The sequence below is a fragment of the Agrilus planipennis genome, unplaced genomic scaffold (assembly GCF_000699045.2).
Source record: "Agrilus planipennis isolate EAB-ADULT unplaced genomic scaffold, Apla_2.0 scaffold294, whole genome shotgun sequence".
NCBI classification, from domain to species: domain Eukaryota; kingdom Metazoa; phylum Arthropoda; class Insecta; order Coleoptera; family Buprestidae; genus Agrilus; species Agrilus planipennis.
Window position 1 is genome coordinate 17,737 of NW_020439100.1, and position 10,845 is coordinate 28,581.

General features: G+C 35.9%; 2 protein-coding genes across 5 annotated transcripts in view; both read left to right on the plus strand.

Annotated features, from left to right (window-relative positions):
* The first annotated feature begins 132 nt into the window (after window positions 1-132).
* On the plus strand, window positions 133-4,528 carry LOC112905323 (glucose dehydrogenase [FAD, quinone]-like). 2 transcript variants are annotated; one of them, XM_025977481.1, is made up of 3 exons: window positions 133-230; window positions 448-705; window positions 2,761-4,528. In XM_025977481.1, exons 1-3 carry the CDS (start codon window positions 206-208, stop codon window positions 4,359-4,361), a joined length of 1,884 nt encoding a protein of 627 aa, XP_025833266.1. In that variant the 5' UTR covers window positions 133-205; the 3' UTR covers window positions 4,362-4,528. The 2 variants fall into 2 exon arrangements, with proteins under 2 accessions (XP_025833266.1, XP_025833267.1); XM_025977482.1 differs by lacking the exons at window positions 133-230; window positions 448-705 and adding an exon at window positions 1,573-1,858.
* A 2,191-nt stretch (window positions 4,529-6,719) lies between these two features.
* The window catches only part of LOC108740775 (glucose dehydrogenase [FAD, quinone]-like), a 21,278-nt gene continuing 17,152 nt past the window's right edge, over window positions 6,720-10,845 (plus strand). For 2 of the 3 annotated variants that reach the window (XM_025977479.1, XM_025977480.1), the window contains exon 1: window positions 6,720-6,810. The gene's annotated coding sequence lies outside the window, so the exon portion shown is untranslated. The remainder of the gene's footprint in view (window positions 6,811-10,845) is intronic. The other variant, XM_018475239.2, reaches the window with a different exon arrangement.

The following is a 10,845-nucleotide window of genomic DNA, read 5'->3' on the forward strand; positions in this document are numbered from 1 at the left end:
AAAGTTCTGGGATCGCGAGAAATTTTAATGTCAAATATTTAAATATACGATTTTATAACATCTAAATGTGTATTCGTTTTTTTAATTTAATTTATCTTTCTTTTATATTTATATGGGGTCGCCAGGAAACTCGCAATCATAAATGCGGTCGTGAATGAAAAAAGTTTAAGAAGCTCTGGTTTAATACCTTCAAGTACATAATTTTATGGATAAAAAGTGCACTACTAAAAGTAAGTCGTTTTATTGTTTTCTATAAAATTCGTTTAAAGTAAATTTAACTAACAGATTAACAGATTATGAAACAAATATTATTTGTCTGGTATTGTTGTTATTTTTCCAGCAAATATTAATCATTTTATGAAAAGTGACGTCATTTTTATACACTATAATACGTTTGTCAAACAGCAAAAAATTTTAGTTAAGGTAGTCAGTTTATTTCATTTGTAGCTAAACCATTCGATATGAAAATTCTGGAAAGGTGGTTCATTCTATGTTATATCGTTCCAATTTACGCTGGAAGCTTATTCGGATCCTTGTTCGATTTTATAAAAGAGTCATGTGAACAAGCCGCAAATGAACCAGACGATACTTTGGAGATACTTTCAGAATACGATTTCATCGTAGTTGGTGCTGGTACGGCAGGAAGCGTGATAGCAAATCGTTTGACTGAAAATCCTAATTGGAATGTACTTCTATTAGAAGCTGGTAAATATACAATTTAGTTATCATCATCACAAGGTTGTCAGTCATTTGACAGGTTGAACACACACCCTATCCTTTCCTATCCTCAGCTAATCTTCGTATTTCTTTAAAACAAGAACATCCCACATGCTTAACTATTTGCAAACAATAATCTAGTCTGCATCTACTTTTACTCCTTTTAAATCATGTTTCTGACTAGACCTTCATGCCTGAGAAGGTGTCCTACCAACCCATCTCACCTATTTCCTATTGACTTCCATAGAGTCCTCTGTTCTCCTATTCTTTCTAATACCTCTTCATTTCTAAGAAGATATTAAAATAATTTTGAATATTACTCAATAGTCTGCCATGTAATCCGTAGAAAGCACAATTATAAAATCTTTCGAGTAGTTTTAAAAAGAGATAATAAAAGAGAGGACTGAAATATATGCATAATTAGCAGTTACAACATTTTTTTATCATCCATTGTGCATCAGAGAATGTTTGTCTAGTTATACCTACGCATATTCTATAGAAAATCGATCCATTTCCCATTAGTAATCTCTATTTTGGAACCGTCAGAGAAAGTTGTAGAAGTAAATTTTATGCGAGCTTTTTCATTAATTACGTATTTTATTTTAATACCTTCAAGTACATAATTTTATGCATAAAAAAGTGCACTACTAAAAGTGCGTCGCAATATTTTTATTGTTTTCTATAAAACTCGTTTAAACTAAATATAATTGACAAACAGATATTATATATTATAAACCAAGCAAATATTGTCTGTCTCTTATTTAGTTTGTTCTACCGAATTTTAATCATTTTATGCAAATGTAACGTCATTTTTGTACACTATAATACGCTTGTTAAATAACAAAAAATTTTAGTTTAGGTAGTCATTTTATTTCATTTGTAGCTAAACCATTCGATATGAAAATTTTTAAAAGGTGCTTCATTCTATCCTATATCGTTCCAATTTACGCTGGAAGCTTAATCGGATCCTTGTTCGATTTTATAAAAGAGTCATGTGAACAAGCCGCAAATGAACCAGACGATACTTTGGAGATACTTTCAGAATACGATTTCATCGTAGTTGGTGCTGGTACGGCAGGAAGCGTGATAGCCAATCGTTTGACTGAAAATCCTAATTGGAATGTACTTCTATTAGAAGCTGGTAAATCTACAATTTAGTCATCATCATCATAAGGCTGTCAGTCATTTGACAGGTTGAACACACACATCCGCCTCTTTCATATCCTGAGCTAATCTTCGTATTTCTTTAAAATTAGAACATCCCACTTACTTAACTATTTGCGAAAAATAACTTAGTCTACTACTCCTTGTAAGTCCTGTTTCTGCTTCTAACATGTCTCTCCGTAGCCCTACATGCCCAAGAAGGTTCTACTACCTTCTTATTTCTAACCTTCTCTATCTACAGTATCCTCGTCATTCGCCTGTAACACCACTTTCGAACGCTTCTAACCTTTTCTTTTCCGCCGCATCCACCGTCTATATCTCGCACTCGCACAGCGCCGCGCTCCAGACAAAGACGTTTAACAATCTTAAATCTTAAATGTAGTGTACAACTGAAAACCAATTTTAAGGTGCAAAACACACACAAACCTGGGCGACAGCAAAAGATTTTACAAAATACATGAACTATTTTTTTTAATAGATATAATAAAATCAAGACAAAATGAGGCAGAACGTTGTGAAATTTGTACTTTTCAGAATTCTAATACGTTAAATATTTATAGGAACACTTCATCCCCCCTTAATTCACTCAAAAATGAATTTATTTCCTAGGGCGCTATATCTATATGCAGACCCCAACACATTGGCAACTTCCTGAAGGTTTTTACCAAGTTTCACCAAAAAGTTATGATTAATCTGCAGCGCTCCGGCATCGATAAAGAAAAAAAAGCTCCTCTAGCTAGTTGTGGGATTTTTGATAACGGTCCAATCATTACAGCACCTGCGTGGTGCAGTGAATGCGCAATGCTCATACATCACCCTTATGCAACCCTTACGCTCGGTTAGCGTAATTACATTTAGACAAGATTTTTTCTATTTTAGGCGGTTCCGAAAAATTCATTATGGACATCCCCATTTTGGCTAATTTTCTCCAGCTCAGTGAGGCAAACTGGGATTACAAAACGGTACCAAGTGATAATTATTGTCTAGGGATGGAAAATCGGCAGTGTAATTTTCCTAGGGGAAAGGTACTCGGAGGGTCCAGTGTTTTGAACTTCATGATCTATACTCGTGGAAATAGAAGAGATTATGATAATTGGGAAAAAATGGGAAACACGGGCTGGTCGTTCAAGGATGTTCTACCATATTTTAAAAAGGTTGAAAATTTTGTCGTTCCTGGATATGATAACGATACTAAATATCATTCTCAAGATGGCTACGTAACTGTCAGTTATCCACCATATCGTTCGAGCATAGGAAAGGCTGCAGTTGAAGCGGAAATGGAATACGGGTCTAGGTACGTTGATTACAATGGTGCAACATCAATTGGTGTGTCCTTTCTTCAATCGTCGATGAAAGATGGAGTAAGAGCTAGCGCAAGTCGATCTTATCTTCACCCAATTAAAAATAGAAATAATTTCCACCTTAAGAAGTCAGCGATGGTATCGAAAATTCTTATTAATCCTAGCACGATGTTGGCGTATGGCGTAGAATTTCTACTAAATAATGGTAAAAGATACTTTGTGAACGCAAGTAAAGAAGTAATTGTTTGTGCGGGAGCAATCAACTCTCCCCAGTTATTGATGCTGTCCGGAATTGGACCCAAAGAACATCTTGAAGAAGTAGGTGTACCAGCTTTAAATGATTTAAAAGTTGGTTACAATCTTATGGACCATATCGCAGTTGGAGGGCTGACCTTTTTGGTTAATACCACCGATGCTGACTCAGGTCTTCTAAAACCGAAGAGTTTCAAAGAGTACTTTCCCAATCATAAAGGAGTTTATACACTATCTGGAGGCTGCGAAACCATTAGTTACCACGATACAGAAAATCCTCTTGATCCGAACGGTTATCCTAACATAGAGCTCTTATATCTATATGGTTCCCTTAGTTCTACAAGAATCTTCAGAAGGATTTTTGGTATTGATGGAGATATTTATTACAAGGTCTACGGTCCCATAATTGGAGGATCCAGCTTTATGGTGTTTCCAATGCTCCTGCGCCCGAAAAGTAGAGGGAGGATAACTCTTAAGGATAACAACTACTTATCTAAACCTGTAATTGAACCAAATTATTTTTCTGAAGAGGAAGATTTAGACAATATCATTAAAGGTCTCAAAATCCTTCTGAATATCACACAGCAACCCGCCATGCAGTCTATAAAAACTGAACTGTATAAAAAATCGATACCCAACTGTGAAGCTAATGGTTTTGGGACAGATGATTATTGGAAATGTATGGCACGTCATTTCACTTTTACAATTTATCATCAGTGTGGTACTTGTAGAATGGGTTCGGAGGATGACGATGACGCTGTAGTAGACCCAAGATTAAGAGTTTATGGAGTGAAAGGATTAAGAGTTGTAGACGCATCTATTATGCCTGTTATACCTATTGGTCATACAAATGCACCCACGTTCATGATTGCAGAAAAGGGGGCAGACATGATTAAGGAAGACTGGAATTGGACTAGTTCAAATTGATATTCTTAGAGATCAAATTTCGTCTACATCATAGGTTTTGAAATCCATAAAAAATTAAGTAAACCATCTGTGACACATGATTATTACACCTTTAAAATATTTAGAGACAGTTCAGTTTGCAACCATAAAGCTTGTCGTTACATTAAAATAAAAGGATGAAAATATTACCAATAGTTTATCTACTCAAAGTGTTTCCTAGAGTATGTAGAAACCGAAATGTCGGTTAGGAACTTTGCTTACTAATGTCAATCTGAAGTATTTTAGTAATAAAAAAGGTACGGATAAAGTTAATTTATTGGTAGATTAATAGTCACACGTTTAGGTCTTAAAATGTTCTCTTAAAATATTGTTTTTCTCAATGTATGTACGAGTACCATAACAGCTCCTACAAGTGCCGAAGAATGAGTCTTACGCAATACAACAGAAAATGAAAATTCAAATTAACGTCCTAATAAAAATCCAACTTTTTGTCAAAGACTTGGCCCCACTTGCATTGTTGCTCATGCCTCCAAAAAGTTGAATTGCTGCCCATCATTATAAGGTCGTCAATCGTAAGACTATTTGGACGCGCACTTCCACTCTTTCCTATCCTGAGCTAATCTTCGCTCCCTGCCCGAACATCCGAATAGGGGACTAGTTTACGTCCACAGTGCTTTACTCTAGAAGACGAGTTTGCCAGATTAAACACCAGATTATACAGTATACGTATAAACTAAAACAAGCTTGCAAATCCGCGTATTCCTTACTGGACAATGGGCCTTTAGGACACTTCAGAGTTCACGAGGGTATGTAAGCAGGGGCGTTAGCAATGTGCAAAAGCCAGTTTTTGTTCTTCCACAAATCCGGACGTTTCTGGTGGATTGCTTCGAGTAAATTGCGCATAACTTGCAGGTAATATTCCTTATTGACCGTTCTATCCTGTGACAAGAACTCATGATGCACCACGCCCCTATTTTTTATGTTTTCGTGGAACAGGGGAAATCTTCAAAAGACACCCAGCCGTCCGTACGACTGGGTAGTGTCGCATTCCCGAGGAAGAAGTCGCAATGGAAGAAAACTGTTAGCAAAACCTTCACAATCGACCAAACTTCGTGCGCTTTTTTCTTGGTTCGTGCGGCAGCTTCCATTGGGATGGTTGAGCTTTGGTTTCCACGTCATAACCAAACACCCATGATTCTTCACCAACTATGACTTCCTAGAGTAAATTTGGGTCATCGCGGACAGAGTCTAACAGCTCCTTAGCAATGTTAATGCGATGCTGTTTTTGGTCGAAATTGAGAAATTTTGGTACGAATTTCGAGGCGACCCGTCTCATGCCTAAATAATAATTAGTAACAATCGAATGCCAGGAGCCAATCGATATGCTTAGATCCTCAGAAACTTTTCTAAGGGTGATTCGACGATTGGCCAATACTATTTTCTACACTTCATCAATATTATCGTCTGATGCTCGGGCGTCCGGCACGCTCTTCGCCGTTCACATCTTTTCGGCCCTCTGAGAAGATTTTGTACCACCGATAAACGTTCTTCGGTCCAAGGTAGCTTCACGATATGTCATAGTCAACATTCGGAGTGCGTCCGGGCACTTAATTTTGGTTTTCACACAAAATTGGATGAAGATTCTTTGGGATAGGTAAAAATCGAAGACGAGCCAAAACACGTGCAAGCAAAGCAGCTGTCAAAAATTAACTGAACATTCAACATGGCCGAACTTGTCGGTATAAGTGGGAAATATGAATACCAACATAACTCCAGAAAAAAAAGTCCAAATTCGAATATACGTAACCCGCGGAAAAAACAAAATTCGCGATGCTTTTTGAATAGACCTCGTATATTCAATGAACCGAAAAAAAAAACATTAAACCGTGTAGATTAGCAATGACATAAATAAAATTTCTTAACGTAACCCGATATTAAGCACGTGATTTTTAGAAGTTTCTGAATTACACCTTACGTGACCTATCACAAATAAGATCTTTTACTCACTGATCGTTATAGACTAGCTCAAAGTGGATATCAGTATTTTCATTATTCGAAAGCAACTAATTGCAAGTTGTCACTTTCATTCCCGAAAAATTAAACAAATAACATCAATATTAAAAAGATACTTTCGACACATTTGATTGCTGTAAATTATAAAGTTCTGCTACACGTTTATATCGTAATAATAACCAATGAGAAAACAAAACCGAAGTTTCGTTTTCTACCTCTATGGACTACGATAAACAAAAATAATCATCTAATTGTAAATCATGTAACCTTCAGGATTTCATCACGAGCCGCCTATGAATTAAACTATAAATGGTCTACACTCTACATTTTTGTCATTTATCTCAACAGTTGATAATTTGCAAATATGCTTCTAAGAACTCTCCGATAAGCGCTACCTTATGTTGTAAATTATTTTTCAACGTATGCAAATATTCAGTCAGTGTTACTGCAACTTCGAGTGAGTATGAAAAATTGTCCTGCTAATTCATTGTTGATTATACATTCGTTCTATTTAAATTATATAAGCAGAAGTTGGTTATGATTTATAATTTTTTAGTAAAATTAGAATGCTCGAACTAATAATGCTACCAACAAAACATTAGGTTATCGTAACCGTAACTAGGTGAAAATTGATATTCAATGATAGTTTGCCTTTTTTGAAGAACTATACAGTAATGTAATTGTTTTTTGTCATGAACTATAGGGTTGTTCGGAAAGTCATTTCGTTTTTTCCCGACAGAGGATTTAATTGTATTCTTTTGCACCCAACTTCACATTTAAGCCGTATAATTTTTATATGCTNTGTGCCTCTTTGTCGCTCGTTCCGCGCTCTCGCTTGCACTTCAAGCCTTAAATGGAACGCCTCAGAGCGAGGTAACGCCGCATGAGTCATGTTTTTTCGTGCGCGCAGCCGGCTCCATCGAATTATAAGACTTTGTCACGTCAAAAACTTTTGGGTGTTTCATTCCCACCAGCCAGTAATGCTGGTGGGCGGGCAGTCCCTCCGGACTAAGCCGGAAGGTAGGGCGGAAGGCCCTCTTCAGCCTGCTTTCAGGAATCGTGGGAATGGGTGGGTGGTGGTTCGGGTGAGAAAGATGAGACTGACAAAATGAAGACAGAAGAGAGTGAGATTATCTGTGGAATATTACTGCCTCAGCATTTGCCTAAGTGATTCAAGGAAACCACAGAAAAACTTGGCCCAAGGCAGACGGACCCGGAATCGAACCGGCGTCCTCCCGAATGCTAAGCAATGGTCTAGATCTCTAGGCCATGCCGCTCGGTCTAAAACTAGAACAACCCCCATCCTTAACTATTTGTGAACAGTAATCTAACCTAGGTCTACCTCTACCCCTCCTAACTTCTATTTCTGCCTCTAATATGTCTCTGACTGGACCTTCATGCCTGAAAAGGTGTCCTACCAACCTATCTCGTCTATTTCTTATTGACTTCCACAGAGTCCTCTGTTCTCCTATTCTTTCCAATACCTCTTCATTTCTAAGAAGATATTAAAATAATTTTGAATATTACTCAATAGTCTGCCATGTAATCCGTAGAAACTGAACCTTATAAAAAACCCATATTCAATTGCAAGGCTGATGGTTCTGACACAAACGTTTCCTGGAAATGTATGATATAACATGTCACTTTTACAACAGGTACACTATCACAGTGATAAAAATGCTGTAGATGATCAAAGATTAAACGTTTATGGAATAAAAGGTGTTGTAGATTCATTATACGAACGCTCCAACTCTTATGATAGCTGAGAAAGGTGGAGACATTGTCGAACACGATTTGAATTGAATGCGTTTCTGTAGGTGATCATAAGTCAACTTTATGTGTGACGAAGTACTAAATACATACTAAAGCGGTTAAATATCTTTACAAAAAGTTTGTGTTTAAGTACAGATTATATTTAAAATGTAATACTTTGCTTAGCGAGGAACTGGTGGAAGAAGTTGTTACCGAGAATTAAAAAACTTTTGAACTGCTTACCTACTAATACCACAAATAATTTTTTCATTGTACATTGAATGATTCAACAACATCGATAGAGCCATTAACGTCATAGCCAGAAGAGAGCAATATCAATACTTTAATTATTTGTTGTTGCAAAACTTTACTAGGCTAATAACCGTTTGTTTGACGCAAATATGTTGCCTTTTTTGTTTTGTTTTCAAAACTGTAATTGACGAGGTAAGTACATACATGAACATGACACACTTTCCTAAAAGTTTCTTACGTTACTGAAGAAAATAAGATACACAAATTAACAAAAAAGAGCTAATTTTATGCAAAATTCTGATCAGAATTTTGATAATTACCAAAAAATTATCTTCATTATAAAAAACCATAATTAACTATACAACCGGTTTATGTGATAATCTATCATGACCCTACACAGGACAATTTAAATAGACGATATGATAACTTACTGGATTAAATTAATACTATTGTACTACTTTGTTCACTCGCTAGAAATTTATTTTCATTAGCCTCAATGGCCTCAGTTACCTTCAATGGTCCTCCTTGCTTTCATTCAACGTATCACCATCATCATCATAAGGTCATCAGTCCCAAGACTGGTTGGACACGTACCTCCACTCTTTCCTATCCTGAGCTAAACTTCGCATTTCCCTAAAACTGCAACAGCCCACATCCTTAACTATTTGCGAAGAGTAATCTAATCTAGGTCTACCTCTACCCCTCCTAAATCCTGTTTCTGCCTCCAATATGTCTCTGACTAGACCTTCATGCCTGAGAAGGTATCCTACCAACCTATCTCGCCCATTTTTATTGACTTCCATAGAGTCCTCTGTTCTCCTATTCTTTCCAATACCTCTTCATTTCTAACTTTTTCTACCCACGATATCCTCATCATCCGCCTATAACGTATATCAGCCATTAATATTTGGTTAGACCAAATAGTATCTAAATGTCGAATAAATAACTTTCCTACACTTAACTATTTGCGAAGAGTAGGTACCTAATGTAATCCAGATCTACCTCTCTCCTTATAACTCCTGTTTCTACCTGTAATATGTCTCTGACTAGCACTTCATTTCAGAGAATGTGTCCTAGCAACCTATCTCGCTATTTCTTATTGACTTCCACCGAGTCCTCTATTCTCCTATTCTTCCCTCCTAGTACCTCTTCATTTCTAACCTTCTCTATCCACGGTATCCTCATCATTCGCCTATAACATCACATTTCGAACGCTTCCAATCTTTTATTTTCCGCCTCGCCCACCATCCATGTTTCGTACCCATACAGTGCCGTGGTATAGGCATACACCTTTTCAATCAACACCAATCTTTTTTCAATATCTAAATTAACCGTTAGTAAGTATAAAAGTGACTTCTTTTTGTTAAAGGACACTCGACCTTGCGCTATCCTTTGGTTTATATATCTACTGCTGATTACATCATGAATTATCGCACTTTCTAGAAACCGAAATCTTTATAATAACTCTTTCCCTGCTTTTGTTCCCTTGCACACTAAAATTTATGTTTTACTTTTATTTATTTTCTTACCAAATTATATTAATAGTTTCTTGATTAACCAAATCATTAGATATGAGACAATGGATTACGATGTAGTTCTATCGTTAAGAACGTTGAACTCGTGCAAATTATATTACATATATTTCATTTTTTAAATTCTGGTAAATTAAAAAGCTGGAGCATAAAAAAAACATCGTTGGCGGACGCTTCCATCCTAGTAAACATTTGATTAATGAAAGCAAAAAATAGACAACACTTTTTACTGTTGTCAAAATAGTTGTCCAACGACTTTTCAAAAAGAAAAAAAAATCGTTTGTGTAAACAGTACTGGTTTTGAGGGGAGGAGGCAGATGACACGGAGTCCAGGGGCGCTGAACTTAAGGGTGACATAATCAGTAACAAGTCTAAATTAATTTTTGCCCATAAGGATTCTTATCAGTAGGTTTTTAGATTAAAAACTGAAATACTATTAAACACGCCTCCTAAGCCTGAACTAAAGTGCGAAGGAAAGTAAAAATTTGTGTTTAATTTATCATTCAATAACAGAATAAATATAAGCATAAGATAAGCTGAACATTTAGTGATAAAGATTAAGACATATCCAAAGAAAAGGAGTTCATATTTAGTAAATTAGTGTTGAAACACCAAGTAAATGTCCGTTTTTCAAACAATTCCAGTGATTAGCAAAATTGATCTTGGTTTTGGTTTTGGGAATATGGAAGATCAAGACTGTCTATGTACTAGTTGTGCAGTCGTGAGATAAAAAATTATCCGGAGACAATTATTCACAAATATTATAAAACCAAATAATAAAATAAAGGAATTTATGAACTAAACAGTTTAAGAAATGTTATAAAGTTGAATTTAAAAAAGAAACAAAGAAATTTGAAATGTAATGAAAGTAATTAACAATACTGAATCTAACTAAACGGAAAAGTTTTCGAATTAAAATAATTGTAAAAAATATAGATAATTATTAGCACTAAACA